Source organism: Mirounga leonina, unplaced genomic scaffold, assembly GCF_011800145.1.
Source record: "Mirounga leonina isolate KUSES-001 unplaced genomic scaffold, KU_Mleo_1.0 Mir_165, whole genome shotgun sequence".
NCBI classification, from domain to species: Eukaryota; Metazoa; Chordata; class Mammalia; order Carnivora; family Phocidae; genus Mirounga; species Mirounga leonina.
In genome coordinates this window covers 73471311-73491992 of record NW_023270415.1, presented here as the reverse complement: position 1 = coordinate 73491992, position 20682 = coordinate 73471311, and the positions used below count along the sequence as shown (strand labels likewise).

The window sequence follows — 20682 nt, the reverse complement described above, 5'->3', positions numbered from 1 at the left end:
TCTTTCTGTCTCAGAAATAAATAAATAAATAAATAAAATCTTTTTTAAAAATTGGGGGAGGAGAGGGTAGGCTACAGAACATAGCAAGTATGCAGATTAGTAGTAACCAAACAGCAAACAATTTTAACCTCTTCCTGATCATTACTTTCCTTGAGAATGGAGCTAGCCACAATTCATTGGCATTCTCAGATAAGGCAGACAGCATGCATGCATCCTTTCATCATTCATTGGATTGTTTAATCACTCACTAAACTTTTACTGAAATTCTCCTGAGTGCTAGAAACTGGGCAATGGATGGTGAGAGAACAGGAAGAAAAATAAAACTAGGTATCCAATTCTAAGGTGACATGCCATGGTGGGAAGATGGATACAGAAACAACCAGGCATAATAGCAGTATTAATATTCAGTTAAATATTAATCCATTTGAAATAGACATACATTCCTGCGTGTATTCTGACTCAGCAAATCAAGGAAGACTGCATAGAGGAAGTGGCATTTGAAAAATGCTTTGAGGATGAGTAAGCTTCAAACAAGGGTTCTGTGCAGATTCTAAAATTATTATTGCCCTATAGTTCTTTATAGTTTTGATGCAAGCTTTTGCAGATAAAAAATATCATTCTACTTCCATTTCCTTCCCACAAGCTTTTGTTGAACATCTGCAATGTGCCAAGTACAGTGCTAGGCTCAAGGAGCATAGTGATAAATGAGCTTAATTCCTGATCTTGAGGCATTTAACGGGGCGGTCAACTAGACCAACACACAAAAAGGTGCTTTGGGTACAATGTATGTGTCAGCACACATGGATGTGCAAGGTCAGAATATGTGCTCTAACTGGTCACTTGTCACTGGTCTAAGTGTCTGTCCTCTTGGTTGGGACCAGAACACAATACCAACATCTCCAAAGTAACTGCTTGACATTCCGATGAAAAGGTGCCCCTCTGGGGGAGGGAATGGGGGTGGGTAGGGGCAGAGAACTTGCCTGCCCAAGCATTGCCACAGTTCACTGTTTTGCCTCAGTAAAAAATATTGCAGCAACACAACTTTGTGGTCAAGTGTGGGATTACTTCCTCTTTTGTATTTTTGCAAAACATTCAAGAGAGCCAGTTTCACCAGGATAAGGGTAAACACCACTTGATTTTCTTTCTTTCTTTTTTTTTTAACTCTGAAGATCATAGAAGACTATAAATTTAAGGGAAATAAATGCATTAACTTGTTTCTTGTTATTTTTTTTTTTTTAATAGCAAGTTAGGGGTGCCTGAGTGGCTCAGTTAAGCCTCTGCCTTTGGCTCAAGTCATGATCCCAGGGTCCAGACTCCCTGCTCAGCGGGGAGTCTGCTTCTCCCCCTCCCTCCTGCTCCTGCTCTCTCTCTCTTGCTATCTCTCTCTCTCATATAAATAAATAAAATCTTTTTAAAATTAATTAATTAATTAATTAACAACTTAAAATAATGAAGAGCTAGGGGTTTGGAATGAGACCAGGAGTTGTAAATTAAACCTGACACTATTACCAGAATGTCAGGAACTAGACACATCTCTGATTCTCCTTCCTCACATAGAAATGGTAATATAAAAGCTACTTCCCAGGTTTGTAATGAGAATTAAACTCAATAGAACAAGTCTTACATGTTTCGCCAATTATAATTGATATACAAATGTCAGGTGTTTCCTGATGTTTCTTTCTCACCAGTCACAGGGACACATATTTTTAGTCATTGTAATCTCTGAGGGGGTCTCAGTTTCACTCACTGTGATTCCATGAAAATACACATCTGAGGACTTACTTTGCAACAGCCTTGTATCTGCTGCTGTAGATTACAGAGACCAACAGAACCCGGTTCTTGCCACCAAGAATGCAGGCTCCTACTTAGACTTTATGATAGGGTTTTCATGAGCTAATTGGTCTCTTCCCATTCCCCTCCTCTGCCTGACCCCCACCCCATGTCTCAGTCTGTCTCTCTCCATTTCAATCTCTTAAAAAAATTATTCCCAATGTCATTCAGATATGAACCCTGAGCAAATGGTAAGGACATATCTAGAGCATTTTTGAGACAGGAATTCTAGCTGCAAGAAATCTTACATAAATCCTAAAAAAAACCACACATTACTGAATTCATTTATGAGTTCTAACAGTTTTTTTAAGAATCTTTAGGGTTTTCTATATATAAGATCATGTCATCTGCAAATGGATAATTTTACTTCTTCCTTTCTGATTTGAATACCTTTTATTTATTTGTCTTGCTAGTTGCTCTGGGTAGGACTTGAGTGGTGAGAGCGGGCTTAAATTTACTGCTCACCCTTTCCCTTTCTGCACACATAACCTCCATTAATAGTGGAGAATTGAACCTTCCTTGGAACATCCTGTTAAAAACACTGATTTCTAGCATGCAAGATAAAGGTGCTAAAGTCAGTTCTGCCTAGCTTTTAATTCAGTTATTCACTGACTCTACAAATATTAATGGATAACCTATTATATGGCAGGCAGTATTCTTGATACTGGGTCTACAGTAATGAAGAAAAGTGACCAAATCCTCCGCCTTCATCAAGCTTACAGTCTGCTGAGGAATATATTTATCACTACAAAAAAATAAATGCTGTGGTATGTGATATAGTCAGAAGTACTAAGGAGAAGAATAAAGCAGGGGGAAGAATAAGGAGATTGTGTGGAAGGCAATTTAGTGAGTGACCAAAGCAGCTGAGTCAAGAGCTAAGGGAGGTGAGGAAGAACACTCTGTGACTATCAGGGGGATATTCTGGGCAGAGAGAAGAGTGAGCACAAAGATCCTGGGGCAAGCACAAGTCTGACGTTTAAGTAATAGCAAGGAAAAAGTGGGTCTGAGGAGAGAGGAGCAAAGGGGAAACTGGAATTCTGGCTCTGACACTTTGTAGTGTTGAGAGAATTATGTAAACTCCCTAACCCTCCATCCTGCATGTGGATAATATTTCCTAGGGCTGCATGAGGTTTAAACAAGATTGCACACATACAATGTTTCGTACAGTGTCTGGTTCGTAGGGAATGCTCAAACATGTTTGAAGTGATCGCTATTGCTTACAGGTTGAAAATCCAAGCTTAGAATCGTAGCTCTATCAGCTCACCCTTTACTGGTTCTGTGACTTTAGGCAAAGTATTGAACTCTCTGTGCCTCAGTTTTCTCACCTGTAAAATGAGGATAATAACAGAGCCTCCCTCATGCAGTGGGTATGAGGATTAAATGTGCTAATATATATAAAGGAAGTAAAACAGTGCCTGGCAAATAGTAAGGGCTCCATAAAGTGAGTAATGACTATGATCATTAATGAGGTCCCAATATGTTCCGGATCAGTAAAGGAATAGACCAAAAAGTAAAGTCTTTTTGATGTCAGCCTTTTGGGAAAGGGGATTTGTGGACATAGGCAGAGCACAGGGTCTTTGAGGAAGTCAGAAGGATTTTCTTGTCCTTCCTCCTCTAGAAAACATGAGCCAGGGCTGGAAGGAAGAGGATGAAAATAGAAAGAATAGGAGAAACAGGAAAAGGATGAGAAGGGGGAGAGTTACGGATTACAAGAAAGAGGGTACCAGACTCCCAAAACAGCTGTAGAGCAGAATGGTTATCTGGTAAGTGTAGGCAGATGTGACCAGACACAGTCTGGAATAAATGTGCCTGTATTCTAAGGATGGCACTAAGGCAGCAAAAGATCCTGACAAAATAGACGGCAAAAACAAATGGCCCAGAAAGTAGTATGTGTTAGGACTATGTATTAGTTACTCTATCGTTGTGTAAGAATGACCCCAAAACTTGGTGCCTTAAAACACCATTTATTATCACATAGTTTCTATGGGTCAGAAATGTGGACAATGCTGAGCTGACTTCTCTGCTTGAGGGTGTTCATGGGCTGCAAACAAAGTGTTAGCTGGAGATACAGTCATCTCAAGGCTCAACTGGAGAAAGATCCACTTCTAAGCTCACTCACGTGGCTGTTGGCTGGATTCCCAGCATTGGACTGAGGGCTTCAGTGCTTCCCTGGCATTTGAGACAACCCCTCAGATTCTTGTTTGTGTGCTTCTGCAACATGGCCACTTGTTTCATCAAATTGTGTAAGCCTAGAAGGTAACAGAGAGGCCAACAAGACAGAAGCCAGGTCTTTTGTAACCTAATCATGGGAGTGACAACCCATCACTTGTGTCATATCTATGCAGGAGAAGTTACTTGCTTCAGCCCACACTGAAGCGGAGGGGATCCCACAAAGATCTTTGAAGGCCATCTTTGCAAGAGGTCTACCACAGACTAGATGCACTCTCCCCCAACAGCTTCTGCTGCTAGGGGCATGTTCTACAGAAGATCCAGCCTGTGGCATAACCTCAGGGAGAAAGGGAGCCTCAAGAAAGAATGAGATTGACTTTTCTGCCAGGCTGACCCACTGGGGCTTCAGAAGAAAAACTGATCTACAGAAAACAAACAAAGAACACATCTTGCACATCTGAGCTGATGATTCACTTATTTCTCATTTCTTTTATCTCATGTCATTCCCCAAGGCATTCTGCAAAATGTATATTATTACTCATAATTGAAAGAACTGCAGCTCAAAGAGCTTAAGTCACAAATCCAAGGTTACATAGCTGGTAGGCAGACAGAGTTTGAGTCTCAGCCTGTGTAACTCCAAAACCCACACCCTTTCCATATCCATCGCACCTTAGTGTTGCTAGAATGTATTTTTTTTTTTTTATCATTTACAATAGCAGAGATTTTTAGGAACCCGCTGACAGGAAATTCTTTGATCTCAGCTAAAATATAAGCATAAAATGTAAAGTGCCACCCATAGAGTTTCCTGTAAAGCTTCAACCTTTGGTGAATCAGCATATTGCCGCTACACACATTTTCACAAAATCCAGTTCCTGGTATTGAAGAGTATTCTGAATTTCATAACATCAGTGCATTATCACCAATAAATTTAATTGATTTGGACAGAGCACAACTATGCACTACTATACTGAAAAGGCCCAGAGGATGACAAGCAAGAAGTGTTGCTTCTCCAGAAGTTCTTCGTATGTCCTCGCAGTGAGGGTGATGAGGTAGCTCAGAAAAGCATCCCTCGAGTGACCGTGATGTATCCAGCTGGCCCGATTTGTGTTCTCCACATCCCCTGCCGCTGGTCCAGGAAACTATTTCGAGTCTTCACCATACTCCTGGGTGTGAATGCCACTGATGAGAGCCCAACAGGAAGTGTGACCTCATCCTGCCTCTCAGTCTCTGGTTATGCAGGCTGATTTTGAAAGAAAACAAGAGCAGTTATAAAGCTGACTTTCTCAAGAACTACATGCCCTTTTATTCTAGAAAAGAGCCAAACGAACAAGAGGCCACTGAAGATAAAACTCTGCAAACTCCTGCACACAGTGATGTGTGCATACCTCTGTTAGAAGGATGGAATGGATTTCCCTTTATTACAAGACTTCTCGGCACCTGTTGACACTCTGACATTATTTTCAGCTGAAGAACCGCTAAGTCCTGGATTTCTCCACTGTCGCCCGGAGGAAACTTTGCACGTCAGTAATTCTTCTATTTATCAATAGGAAGGAGAAACTGGGAAGTCCCTTTAGAAGGAACATGTATGGACAGATTATTTTGCAGAATGGATGTGTTACTTTGATGGGACTGGTAGACAGAATCTGTTTCTTGAAAAGATTTAGAGCTGTTACTGAAGGTTTTTTCAGTGTTACTAATACTCGATTAACTGTTAGCATACTGCCTGTAGCTTGATGCAAATATCTGTAAGATATAGCAGTAAAACCTTGCTTTCTGCCACAGGACTTGTTGGTTTAAAATTAAACTTAAAGCTTGGGGAAAGCTAACATGGTATAATTTGGGCTGCACACTTCAGATGATATTGATCAAAAATCAAAAGGACAGTGGCAAACTATTATATTATGGTGCAAACAATATTATTTTATATTCCAAACAAAAATCTATGAATGTGTGCCTTGATTTAGAGATCTTCCAAGGAATGCCAGAAAGTTCTCCTGACTTCTCTAGGGGTCTCTATAAGCTAGGATCTCTGTTTTTCTAAAAGGTGTTGCATCTAATTTATTGAAAGAATCAATTTTGGAGCTGTAGGATTATCCTGGTTTGATTTAATGTATGACAGCTACAAAAACAATCCATTACTAGTTATCACATTTTAAAAATGTGGAGAGGTGGTAAATCAGAAAAGAATTTAGTCCTATCTTGCAAGGTTATCAGGATAGCGATGTGTAAAAAAAGTGTCATAGTCTACAGCAGGTAGATCTATGTGATGAGTGGTACATGATCAAAGTCTACATAATTTACACACTTGGATATATTTTAAATTTGTAATTGAGAAAGTAAATTTATATGTTCATGAGAACTGCAATTTGAAATCTGCCTGGTGGTAGGCTATTTTTACCGAAACACTGCTTGTGCTACTTGGGAATGTCCAGGCTGAGAGCATCTACTAAAGACTGTCAGCCTTCACTATGACTACCTCTCAATGGTTCGAGGTGTTGCACAAAAGACCAACACCAATCCCCAGGTATTGCTTGAAACTTGATGAAGAGGGCGATGTGTGTTAGATGACAAAACTACAAATACACTTATTTAGAGGGCTCTGCAACCCAATCTTTTTTTTCTGATTTCTTAGTCAAATAATTCGCTTGCATTGTTTATTTTGATGACAAATCAATCACGTAAATCTAGCTTTCCCAAATAAAATGTTGTTCTTATTTACAGAACAAGATTATTTGGATGCACTCAGCCAGACAATGGGAAATAATACAAAATCGTACACGCAGACACAACCTCGGTGGTCACTCATTCCAGTCTCCTCCTTCAGTCCTAAATCTCTGTGTCATTCAGTAAACAAGTCTGACTGGTGCAATTAGTAGATGCCATCTGTTGTGGCATCATTTTTCTATTTTTAATATATAATCCACCTTTTTTTCATGGCTCTTTCAGAAAATCTGTGAAGTTTGAACAAGCAGCCTTCCCAAGATGTACCGAATATCTCAACTGATGTTAACACCAGTGGCAAGTAAATGTAGAACTGCTATGCGCAATTATCTTTTGAACGATTAGACTTCTTTTAGCAATTTCCTTGCTTTGATTTTGCTGATACTCATACCATTAACCATCTGTCAGTAGCTTGTGCTTCGTAAGTGCCAGTGTTCACTTTGGCAATGATTTTGACTTCATTTCTTTCCTTGAGAGAAATGTGGTATTTGTCTTTTTAGTAGAAAAAAAATCACTGGTTTTTTAGATGCCTGTGCATAAATGTGAAAGGAGATTGTTTATCAGCTACTATTAAGATGCAAAACTGTCTATAAAAAATACTGAATGATTTTGATAGCTACTTGCAGGAAGTAAGGGCGTTGTTAAAATGGTAGTGGTTTCACGTTTCTTCCTTCCTCTTGTCATTTTCTCCCCAAGCCCTGCTTCTAACCCCTCCCCCCCCACACACACCTACAATTTACTCCTTACAAATCAACCAGCCCAATCTGAAAACCTAAACTTTATCTTAGATATTCATCGTCCACAGTGGAATCAAGTTTCACTGAGCCTATTATAAGTGTTCACACATTACTGTATAAAATCTTGCTTTAGAGTTTAGAATATTAATTAGCTGCACTTTCCCCAACTGAAATCTGTTGCTATGCCTTTGGTTAAAGTGGATTGAATGGATGGATGTTGTTTTTTTTTTTTTTTTTTCATTAAGAATATTCACAGGCTTCATACATTGGAAAATCATTTATATAAAACAAAACAAAACTTAATTTATTTTCCTCCACTAATGTCTTCTGCTCGTTATTTTACAATAGAAGTGCCTTAAAATGCCCTAATGAGAGACAGTCTAGGCAGATGATTGAATTCTTCAAATTACTGAGTAAGCTAAAATAACTAGCACATTGGGTCATTGATTTTGGTTTTCTACAGCTTCACACAAGATGCTTTCTTCCTCCTTTTCACGATGAGTCAGTTTGATGCTAATGGTTTATTATTGCCTCATCCTCCACTAAGAAACCTCTAAAGGAATGTTGAGTGAGAGAAGAAACAGAAGATAGAAGCCCGTAGATTATTTCTGGCTCCCCATAAAGGCCTGGTGACAAGTCGTGTTAGTCCTGATTCACTGGATGGCTACACCAGTTGGAATCTCTGCTGAGCCTGGAGCTATTCATACCTTCTTTGACGCCTCCATTAAATGCAGTCATGCATGCTGGGGAAGTGGGATAAATTCGTACTTCTCTCCTGTTTGCTGATGCAGGTTCTTCTGGCTCTGAGAGAAGATATACTGGAGAGCCGTCTTCCACATGTGTTTTCCCAAGGTATTCCATGGGACTTTTCTCAAGATAAATCAATCATGTTTCCTCCTATGTGTCTTACTTTGTTGTATTCCTGGTTTAAAAATATTAGCTTTAGCTATCATCCAATTTTGGTATGGGCATAAATCTTTAGTCCCATGTACATACAAAATGAAAACTTTTCTAACCTAATAATGGAATTTGAGGGGGTGGCTGTGAGTGTGGGAGCAAATGTGAGTTGTTTGGAGAGCGGAGAAACTGCTGGTTGCTGATGAACAGTTACTTTTTCTCAAATTGGTATTCTCCTAAATATGCTTTACTATCTTGCTTTATAAGAGCAACAAGATTCTACACCAATGCCCAAGCTGGCCGAATTCCATTCTCCACAAAAACACGTAGAGTCTACCATTTTGTTCAAGTTCTACAATGAAGTTTCTTCTTTTCCTTCTTCCTTCTTTTTTTTTTTCTGTCTCTTCTCTCTTATTCCTTATGCAGGTCTCATTGATGTTTTCTCTAGCATTTTGTAAAATGTGCCAATGGTATAAAGGAATCATGCATTGGTGTTAGAACCTGCCCTTATTTGTAAATTCTAGGCCTCTTGCTACTATCAGATGAATCAGCCAAGGATGAACAAGAAGGCCATGAGGAACGAGCACATGCTTTAGAGTCAGATAGACCGGAGCTCAAATCCTAGCTCTGTCATTCATCAGCTATTATAAAATGTCCAAGTTATTTGTCCTTCTGCATCTCATGTTTTTTTTTTTTCCCCCTACAGTCCAATGAAGATTATAATACTTAGCTTTTGGGGAGGTTTGTGAAAAGTAGATAGAGCATGAAGTATGAGCCAGGCTCATAGTAAGCTTTTAATAAGTAATATCCATTTAAAATAGCATTTTACTAACTTTAGTGCATGTATTAATTGTGTACAGGTTTCTACACTTAAAACTTTATCAGAGGGCTCAGTCGGTTAAGTGTCTGCATTTGGCTCTGGTCATGATCCTGGGCTCTTTGCTCAGTGGGGAGTCTGCCTCTCCCTCTTCCTCTGATCCCCCCACCCTCAGTTTGTGCTCTCTCTCCCAAATAAATAAATAAAATCTTTAAAAAATTAAATAAAACTTTATCAGAAATTCAGTAGAGCTTGTGGCATGAGGTGGCCTTTCAATCACACAGGCATATGATTGTTTATCAAACCTAAGGCACATGGAGATTTTTCCAACTGAATAGGAGATTTCCCTGGATACCAAATCACAAACTGCAAGGTCATTTGTACAGCTGACCTAGAGGAAAATTGGCAAAGGCCAAAAAGATCTCTTTGACTGTATGTTCACCCTATACTTCATCTGTGTCTGGTGGCTGCATAGTTGTAATTTATCAATCACAGGGAAAGAGTAAAGATACTGCAATTGGAGGGCTATTCAAAGAAAGGGGGTGGAGACTATAAGCTTCCAACATCCCAGATAGGCTGTTTTGCAATTTTTCCATCCAAGAAAATGGATTAATGTCAAAGATGTAGTTGCATCATATGGTGAATAGACTGATTAACCATAATGTTTTTATCAACATGTTTAAAACAGAAAGAGGCACTAAATACCCTGTCGTTTAATGCTCTCACTAGTGAGAAGATGAAGCCCAGATTAAGAGTGACATTCTTAGGGTGGCAGAAGTAACTGGTAGCCATGAATGCAAAGAGGTATTTTCCTTCACAGTGGCTAGAAATGTGGTTTTTGTGGGACTGGATGTAGTGGTTACAGATGTAAAGGACTTTCCTTCTTCCCTCTTCAGTTTTGCCTATGATTTCCTAGATGGTGACACTTCCTTCGAATGCTGCTCTGTAGATCTGACAGCCTCCCACTTTGCCTGTCGCCGAAGTCCCAGACTCCTCTCCAATGGCTACTACACTTGGACAGAAGACAGTTTCCTTTGTGACAAAGATGGCAACATAACTCTGAGCCCACCCCAGACCAGTGTCCTTTACAAGGAGAATTTAGTTAGGTAAGTAGAAGATATTACATAAAAGAATCTGAAGTCCAATCCACCCACTAGTTATTCATTCATTCATTTGCTCATTTAGCAGTGATTTCTAAGAGCCCATTACTGCTCCAGACTGTGGAAGCACAAAGACTAACATGGGGCAAGGACAGCTAACATGAAAACAAACAAACGTGATGAAGCAATATGGGTGTGTGGGTAGAGGTCTGAACAGAATGCAGTGGGGAAAAGGAAAGGAAGCCTATTTCATTTGGGGAAACAGGTTAAAACAAGATTCCTAGAGATAATGAAGATTGATTTGAGTCTTCACAGATGTAGGATGTTAGCTAAAATGGAAGTAGCAAAGGAGACTTCCAGAGAGGGAATGGGCATGGGGCACTGGGAGACCCTGTGCCATTTGGGAAATGGCAGGTGGTTTGGCAGAGATACAACTCAGGGTGGAAGGGACGGGAGAAAAGACTGAGCAGATACAGACTGAACAGAGAAGCTTCAAGTCCAGCTGAGGGCATTGATTTTTGTTCCAAAGGTAGAGAGGAGCCATTGACAAATGACAAATGACCAGATTTATCCTTAGCACATTAATACTGATTACAATGTAGAGGATGGGTTGCTGGGAGTGTGGATGGGTGAGTAGTCAAAATCTTTCAGAAATGCAAATCAAATTATGTCATCACCATGCCCCTCCCTTGACATACCCAGTGGTTTCCCTTTGCTCTAACATCAAATTCCAACTCTTCACATAATGTTACAATAATGGAGAACCAGTCAAGATTCTTTATTCCCTGCCTTAATTTTACCTCTTCCAGCCTCATTTCCTAGCATGGCCCAATATGAGACTGACTTGTTCTTCAATGAATAGGACAGATCATCCTATGCAGCTCAGTGGTCACCTATCCTCAGAAGCCTTTCTTGACTCCTGATCAGCAATGCCCTTCCTGGTGCTCTCAGATCAGCCTCCAGTTAATTCCGTCAGAGCACACATCCCCTACATAGCATGGTAATGCAGAGCAGAGACTATGGAGCCAGCCTGCCTGGGTTTGCATCCCAGTTATGACACTTACTAGATGTATGACCTCAGCCAAGTTACTTAACCTTTTGTGCCTCAGTCTCCTGATCTGAAAAATGGGGTCACAATAGTACTTCCATCACGGGGCTGTTCCAAGGATAACGTGTTACTTTATGTAAACCACAAGGAAAGACATCTGGTGTGGGATAAGCTCTGTGAAGTCATTAACTTCATCTGCATAGTTCTTGTCTCTTTCCTGTACTGGTTTGTGAACTTTTTGTACCGAAGGTTTTATTTTGTATCTCAGTATCTTTGATATTGATCCAGGCACCTGGAACACACAGAAATTTAAGGAACTTCTGTGGGATTAACAGAGGGAACAAATGAAATGAGCTTTGCGGATCTGAATTACAGAGATGTGTTCTATGCATCAAATCACTTCCACTAAATTCTTGGTTTTGAACCAAAGGTGGCTGCTATTCATTATGCATCATGCTACTTTCATTTCTCTCCAGAATATTTAGAAAGAAAAAGAGAATCCGCCGTTCCTTTCCTAATCTCTTCAACCTCAGTGCCTCTAAATCCTGGCTGCATGGAAACATCTTTGGTGATGTTGACTCTTCCCTAAGTGAGGACACCTGGTTAGAGGGGGTCAGGAGGCTGGACATGTACCATTGCAATGAAGTCGGTGAGTTTGAATCTCCTTTTCCACAGTGAAATATCATTCACAAATAGGCAGTAGCAACCATGTGGTCCTGGACCAATTGCATAGAAAGGATGGGCCACATTTTTAAAAATCACCTAAAGTTCTCTCCACACTACTTATATGATCCAACTACATATGTATTCATGTCATGTGTTATGCAAAATAGCCTAATTTAAATGTGTAAATTATTAAGCTGATAATACTTGAAAAATGTATTTGTACATCTTCAATATGCCTTCTCTATATGGGCTATAGATGGAGAAAAGACACTGAAGTTAGGGTCCAAGTCCCAAGTCCAAGTCCCAAGCAACTGAGATAGTTACTTAATTTGGCTATGTCTCAATTTCCTTATTTTAAAAACAAGATACATATGCAGAGTATAATAATATATATATATTCCTGTTGAAATACATGCTATATATATTAGATATACATGTATATCATATATATATACATGTATACATATTAAATATACATGATATTGTTTAAACATATTATGCAATATACATAATACAATATTAATATATGTAAATATGTGTGTATAGATACACATATATGTACATAAACACAATGATGTGGACTCAAAGTGTATCTTAAAGATTAAATGGGACATGAATGTCAAGCATAGTTCAATCCCTGGTACTCAGTGATTTGTAGTTACAATTATTTTTATTACTAGAATGGAAACAATGGATATTTATTGGGCACCTACCATCTGCCAGGCAGTGTGCTAGGTCTGGGACACAAGAGTAAATACAAATAACATAACCCCAGCCTTTAGTTTGCTGGGGCAGTGGGGTGAGGTTCAGATCTTTGTCAAATAATTGCACAAATAAATATAAAATAATTATGGTAAATGCCATGGAGAAAAAGTATATGATGTAACAGGAGATTTTACCCAATCAGAAACTCAGGAAAGTTGTCCCCATGGAAGTGGCATTTGAGCTGTTTTCTACAAATTGGGAAGGGCTTCGATGGGCAAAGGGGAAAGGTAACGGCGTTCTGGACTCAAGAGACAAAATGGCTAGGTCTGAGGAATCTAGGGAGTAGGTTTGCTGGGTGAGGGAAGACCACATGCATGGTTTAGAGCATGTTGAGTTTAAGTTCCTTTGGGATATAAGGAGCAAGTCAATCTGGAGATCCAAGGGACAGTGTGAGATAAAACTACACATCCGTGAGTCGCCTCACTCTAGGTGGCCCCTGAGGCCATGGAATGGGTAAGAAAGATTAGGAAGAGGGTAGAGTTGGCAAAGAGGGAGTCTAGAAGGGAGCGTTTTGAATGGGTTAATAGGACAGGATTTGCCTGCTAAAGGGATTGAGAGGAGGCATCCAGAGAGGTGAGAGGAAAACTAAGTGTTGTGAAATGAGAATCAAAGGAAAATAGTGCTTCGAGAAGGATGGGCCAGTCATCAGTGCAAATCATGCCCAGGGGTTAAACAAGATGACAACCGGTTTCATTGATCTGGAAGTTATTGGTGGTGGAGTGATAGAGGCAGAAGAGAACTAGGAGGGATGCCTAGGTGTCTCAGTTGGTGAAGCACCTGCCTTTGGCTCAGGTCATGATCCCAGGGTCCTGGAATCTAGCCCTGCATCGGGTTCCCTGCTCAGGGAGGAGTCTGCTTCTCCCTCCCCTGCACCCCCCCCCCCGCTTGTGTTCTCTCTCACTCTCACTCTCTCAAATGAATAAATAAAACCTTTAAAAAAAGAGAGAGAACCAGAGGGTGGAGGATGAAGAGTGTGGGAGGTAAGGAAATAGAGGCATGGGGTATTGAGGACCCTTCAAGATGTCTTCTGAAAAGGGAAGGAGAAAGACTTGGTCCCTCATACACACACATTCCACTCTGGTCACACTCATCCACTCAGTTTCCTGAATGGACCATGTTCTTCCACACTTCTGTAGCTGTGCTCATGATGTTCACTCTTCTGGAATTCATTCATTCATTCATTCACTTGGAAGATTTTATTGAGGGCCAGCTATGTACCAGGCACCATTCTACACACTGGAACATAGTGGCAAACAAACTTGTTCTCATGGAACTTGCATCCCTGTGGGGGGAGGCAGACAATACATAAGTTACATAGCATGTTAAAAATGGTAAGTGGTGTGGGGAACAAGAGAGGAAGAAGAGATGGGGATTGCAGGTTTAAGTAGGGTGATTAAGATGGCCTCACGAGAATGACTTCTGAGCATTGACTTAAAAGTGGGACTAAAGCATCTAGGAGAGGAACAATCCAGGCAAAGGAAATGCCAGCACAAAGATTCTGGACTAGGAGCATCCCAGGGCTGAGTGTAAGGGGGAGGAGAGAAGATAGGATCGAAGAGGTATGTGGCTGGGTGCAAGTGAGGAAGGACAGGGACAATGGGAGGCCAATTCAAAAGCTTTGCCTTCTACTTTGAGTAAGAGGAGAACCCACTGGAGGATTTTGATCAGAGGAATAACATGATTCCATTTACACATTGACAAGATATCTCAGGCTGCTGTGTTCAGATTAAATGTAAGGTACGTATTGGGGAGCAAGCAAGGAAACCAGTTAAGAGGCTGTTGGAGTGACTCAGTGGGGAGAGAATAGGAGCTTGAACTAAGCAGGTAGAGGTGAGAAGCAGTAGGATTCTGGATACATTTCAAAGATAGTGCCAACAGGAAAAAAAAAAAAAAAAAGAGCCAACAGGATTTGCTGATGTGGCCTTAAAGAAAGGAGTCAAGCGTGTTTATTTATAAGCTAAGTACTTTACATTTGTCCTGTTTAAGTATATTACCTTGTTTATATACATTATCTTATTTAAGTATCCCCAAACCCCCTAGGAAGTAGGTCATATGATCAGAATTTTTTATAATTACAGTGAAAGTGAGGCTCAGGGTTAACTGACTTGCCCAAGTTCACTTAGTTTATAAACAGCAGAACTGGAATCCAGTGTGGGTCTGTCTGGTTCAAAAGCCCAGTCTTTGCTCTAGTGCCAGTAAGGATTTTGCTTTTCTTTCCAAGATGAAATCCAACATATACCCCACAGCCCAGGCTCAAACAGCAAGCAAGGGGAGTCATATAATACAACAATATAATAATTTAAAGGTATAGTACTTGCATGTCTTACTATTTTTCTCATTCTGCTTCTTGGACAGAAAACACAATGCTACGTGCATTTTTTAAAAAAAAACTTTTTAAGTTGTGGGAATTATAGATTCATGAAAAGTTGCTAAAAATAGTACAGAGAAGGCCTGCATACTCTTCATCCAGATTCCCTCACTGGTTACAACTTACTCAACTATATACAGTCATTGTGAAAACCAGGAAATTAACACTGAAACAATATGATTAAGATTTCACCAGTTTTTAAATGCACTTGTGTGTGTGAGAGTGTATTACTAGATCAATTTAAAAACAGAGTAAGTATTTGTTAAATGAAGACATAATTCTTATACAAACAAAAGATTAATTAAATGGAGTGTATCCTAGTTCCCACAATAACAAGGATGTATAAACAGGACAACGAGAAGAGAAGGAGGCAGGGCGGTGGGGGATGAGCCTGGAAAGATAGACTGAAGTTATATTTGGAGAACCTTCTGTGCCGTGTTGAGGAGCTTGTATTTTATCCTACTCGATCAAAAGTATCTTAGAAGGCTCTTGAGCAGAGTGATAACATAATCAGATTTGAATTTTCAAAGATTACCTTGACAGTAAAAACAGAAAGACATGTATCATATGACCTCACTGATATGAGGAATTCTTAATCGCAGGAAACAAACCGAGGGTTGCTGGAGTGGGGAGTGGGGTGGGAGGGATGGGGTGACTGGGTGATAGACACTGGGGAGGGTATGTGCTCTGGTAAGCGCTGTGAATTGTGCAAGACTGTTGAATCTCAGATCTGTACCTCTGAAACAAATAATGCAATATATGTTAAGAAAAAAAAAGAAGAAGAAGAAGGTAGCAGGAGGGGAAGAATGAAGCAGGGGAAATCGGAGGGGTAGACGAACCATGAGAGACGATGGACTCTGAAAAACAAACTGAGGGTTCTAGAGGGGAGGGGGGTGGGAGGATGGGTTAGCCTGGTGGTGGGTATTTAGGAGGGCACATTCTGCATGGAGCACTGGGTGTTGTGCACAAACAATGAATCATGGAACACTTCATCTAAAACTAATGATGTAATGTATGGGGATTAACATAAGAATAAAAAAAAAAGATTACCTTGACAGTAACATGAAGTGAAGATTGGATGAAGGGTACCAAGTGGGAGCTCAGGGGCAATTAAAACCAACAGGCAGACAAAGGAACATGGATCTGGAAATAGAGAGGAAGGAAGAGATTTAACGAATATTCTTCAAGCAGAATGGACAGCTTGGTGAACGACTGAATGTAACAATGAGAAGTGGGAAGAATCAAAGAACACTGAGGGTCGGCAGGAAAAGTTCAGCCATCATGAACGCCTGGAAGGTAGTGCGGGCAGAGTGATGAGGAGAATGGGCGTTTGAGCTGAATGGGCCTGAATTCAAGTCCTGAAACCATCTTTTCCAACCTGAGTGTTCTTGGGCAAGTTAGTTAACCCCCCTGACCTCCATTTCTTCACATATAAAGGAGGATAATAGTAACACATAGAATTATTGTGAGGATGATATGCACTAATTCATGAAAAGTACATATTAGCATAGGAGCTGGTGTTCTGCTTGGGACTTTTTAGCACTAAAGAGGCAAAAAAAAAAAAAAAAAGAACAGATTTGAGTCAAGAAACGAGACAACAAATTCTATTTCACATGAACTGAATTTGAGGCACCAATGGGAAGTGGAAAGATAGCCAGAGGAAACATAATAAAAGCATTGCAGAACAAGAAAGGACCTAAAGATATTCCTTCGGAAGCCAATAGGAGAAGTTGTAGAGGTCTCTGGAATAAAGGGGTTTAACTATAGAAAATGTGAATGAGCAGAAAGGAGAGTTAAGAAAGGAACTGAGGAGGTCAAACAGAAGCTCCAATCATTATTTCCCCTAACAATGATGAGTGTCATGGGCCAGAGTTATCCCAACCAATCCATATATTTTTTTAAAGATTTTATTTATTTATTTGAGAGAGAGAGAGCAAGTAGGGGAAGGGGCAGAGGGAGAGGGAGACTCCCGCTGAGCAGGGAGCCCCACATGAGGCTCAATCTCAGGACCTCAAGATCATGACCTGAGCCAAAGGCAGATGCTTAACTAAATGAGCCATCCAGGTATCCCCCAACCAATCCATATTATGTACATCCCCTCTCTCCAGTGTCTGTGAAGGAGTATTACTCGTGTGTGTGTGTGTGTGTGTGTGTGTTAAGAACACTCAACATAAGACCTACCCTCTTAGCAAACTTTTGTCCATAACACAGCATTGTTAGCTATAAGTTCTGTGCTGTGCATTAGATTAGTAGGACTTATTCATCTTGTACATCTGAAACATGGACTGCTGAAATCACATAGTATGTCTCCTTCTGTGTCTGACTTATTTCATTTAGCATAATGTCCTTTAGGCACATCCATGTTGGTGAGGTTGTGGAGAAAAGAGAACTCTTGTGCATTGTCGGTGGGAATGTAAATTGGTCCAGCCACTATGTAAAGGTTTCACACACAAAAAAAAATTAAAAATAGAACTACCATATGATCCAGCAATCCCACTTCTAGGCATGTACTCAAAGAAATTGAAATCAAAATCTCAAAGAGATATCCTCACTCCCAGGTTCACTGCAGCATTATTTATAGGAGCCAAGACAGAGAAACAACCCAAATGCCCATCAATGATGAATGGGGAAAAAAATATGGTATATACATATAATGAAATATTAATCAGCATTAATTTTTTTTAAGATTTTATTTATTTATTTGACAGAGCGAGAGAGCACAAGCAGGGGGAGCAGGAGAAGGAGAGGGAGAAGCAAGCTCCCCGATGAGCAGGGAGCCGGGTGCAGGGCTCGATCCCAGGACCCTGGGATCATGACCTGAGCCGAAGGCAGACACTTAACCATCTGAGCCACCCAGGCGCCCCATTAATCAGCATTATGAAAAAAGGAAATCCTATCATTTGCAACAAGATGGAGAGAATATTATTCTTATCTCCATTTTATAGAGAGGCAAAACTAAGGCAGATTAGACACTTTCCCTGGGGCCACACAACTAATAAGTAGCATAGCCCAGATTCCAACCCAAGAGTCTTGAGCACACGCTCAGTACATTATACCCAGGAAAGGTTCTCTCGGGAAAATTTCTCAGACAGGGAACCAGAAGAGCATGTCATAGAAGAGGAGAATATGAAGAAATGGCTAGTGGTGTACAGCTTAATAAAGAAGTCAATTCAAGTGTCCTATAGTCTTGAAAGTTTCTGATAAATAAGTTATGTAAGGAATCTTTAATCAGATGGCAACACAGGGGTCATTTTACCTACTCCTGGTATCCCTGGCAGATGGGCACAAATGCCTACAGTAATCAGGAGCACTCATTACGTTTTAATTGAGATATAATTCACATATCATAAAATCTACCCTTTTAATGTGTACAATTCAGTGATTCTTAAAAATATATTCACAAGGTAGTTTGTGCAACCATGATCACTTTTTAAAAAATTTATTTTAATTCCAATATAATTAACAGTGTTAAATTAGTTTCAGGTGTAGAATACAGTGATTCAACAATTCTCTACATTACTCAGCGCTCATCATGATAAGTGTACTCTTAACCCCTTCATCTATTTCACCCATCCCCCCACCACCTCCCCTCTGATCACTATGTTTATTCTCCATAGTTAAGAGTCTGTTTCCTGGCTTGTCTCTTGGCTGTTATTGTTCATTTGTTTTGTTTCTTAAAATACACATATGAGTAAAATCATATGGTATTTGCCTTTCTCTGACTGACTGATCTCACTTAGCCTTATATCCTCTAAATCCATCCATGTTGTTGCAAATGGCAAGATTTCATTCTTTTTGATGGCTGAGTAATATCCCATTGTGTGTGTGTGTGTGTGTGTGTATATATATATATATATACACACACACCTCATCTTCTTTTTTTTTTTAAAGATTTTATTTATTTATTTGAGAGAGAGAATGAGAGAGAGAGCACATGAGAGGGGGGAGGGTCAGAGGGAGAAGCAGACTCCCTGCTGAGCAGGGAGCCCGATGCGGGACTCGATCCCGGGACTCCAGGATCATGACCTGAGCCGAAGGCAGTTGCTTAACCAACTGAGCCACCCAGGCGCCCCCACACCTTATCTTCTTTATCCGTGCATGCATCGATGGATACTTGGGCTGCTTCCATATCTTGTCTATTATAAATAATGCTGCAATAAACATAGAGGCCCATGTGTCTTTTCAAATTAATGTTTTTGTATTCTTTGGGTAAATCCCCAGTAAAGTGATTCCTAGATCATAGGGTAGCTCTATTTTTAATTTTTTGAGGAACTTCCATAGTATTTTCCACAGTGACTGCCCCAAGCAACCATGACCCCTTTCTAATTCTGGAACATTTTCATCACCCCAAAGAGAAACCCCACACTCATTACCAGTCACTCCCTATTCCCCGTCCCTCCTTCCCACCCCCAGCCCCTTACAACCATTGGTCTGCTTGCTGTCTCCATGGATTTGCTCATTTTGGACTGCCGTGACTTTTTAAGGTGGCCTCTTCCTCTCACTGGTAATACTGCTGCAGCTTGGCTTGCCTATGTTGACCCATCGGGTGGTTTTTGAAAGTTTCCATCCCTTGGTTCTAGGCTGGCTTTCCTGAGTACATGGGGCAAGTCTCTTCTCGGTTCTAAAGCAACATTTCCCGAAGTGTGGGCTGGGGTGGCAGACACCGCTAGGATATAGAAGTCATGAACACCGGGGCGCCTGGGTGGCTCAGTTGGTTAAGCATCTGCCTTCTGCTAGGGTCATGATCCCAGGGTCCTGGGATAGAGCCCCATGTAGGGCTCCTTGCTCAGCGGGGAGTCTGCTTCTCCTTCTTCCTCTGCTCCTCCCAACCCCACTTGTGTGCTCTCTCTCTCTCTCTCTCAAAATGAATAATAAATCTTTTAAAAAAAGAAGTCATGAACACTGAATCTCACAGTGACAGAGAAGCTGCAGTCCCTTTTCCAATTCTCTCAGTCCTCGCAACATAACCAAGGAGAAAGTCTCAGTTTAGAATTTTGGTAGCTTTAAGGCTCAAACTCTTGCTAGTCTTTTGTTTTCACCAAATTCTTTTAACAAAGAACAGGCTCAGAGCTTTCTGGTACAACAGTATTTAGGGCAAATTAAATAAAGTCTCATTTTCATTGCACTCAGTTTTACATTTACCTTCTCTTTATGGCATTTAAGTGATTGACATAAAGTTTCCTTCAAAGGGCAAGATTTAATGAAACAATTTAAAGAAAATATTAAAAAAGGCTAAGAGTAGGCAGGCTCTGGGATACAACAAAAATCAGGAAAATGATGCTTGGATCCTGGAAGTCTGAGACTCGGTGTTCTAAAGGCAATGTTTCACATATTCGGAAAATAACATCTAGTTTTCCCATAGTTGCCTCCTGGAAACATGTCCAAACAATTATAAAGCAATTGGACCACAGCAGTGCTGCACGAGTATGAGATATCTTGCTAAAATTCCCATGGTTTCCAAATATCTTCTAAATATAACAAATCAAACCACCCCCCTCCAAAATCAGTAATTAGGCAAACCGGGTGCACACAGGACTTTGAAATCCCTCATCTCTGCTGTCAAC

The 20682-nt window shown here is 40.4% G+C and overlaps 1 protein-coding gene across 8 annotated transcripts in view; it reads left to right on the top strand.

Annotated features, from left to right (window-relative positions):
• Window positions 1-1073: 1073 nt before the first annotated feature.
• Window positions 1074-20682, top strand: part of TMEM71 (transmembrane protein 71) — a 38525-nt gene continuing 18916 nt past the window's right edge. Inside the window, exons 1-6 of one of the 8 annotated variants that reach the window (XM_035011966.1) lie at window positions 5023-5519; window positions 6721-6793; window positions 6946-7027; window positions 8249-8309; window positions 10068-10277; window positions 11796-11968. In XM_035011966.1, coding sequence (XP_034867857.1) covers window positions 6982-7027; window positions 8249-8309; window positions 10068-10277; window positions 11796-11968 — 490 coding nt within the window. In that variant the 5' untranslated portion in view covers window positions 5023-5519; window positions 6721-6793; window positions 6946-6981. Of the gene's footprint in view, window positions 1121-5022; window positions 5520-6720; window positions 6794-6945; window positions 7028-8248; window positions 8310-10067; window positions 10278-11795; window positions 11969-20682 lie in introns of those variants that run through there. The other 7 variants (XM_035011967.1, XM_035011969.1, XM_035011968.1 and 4 more) reach the window with 7 other exon arrangements.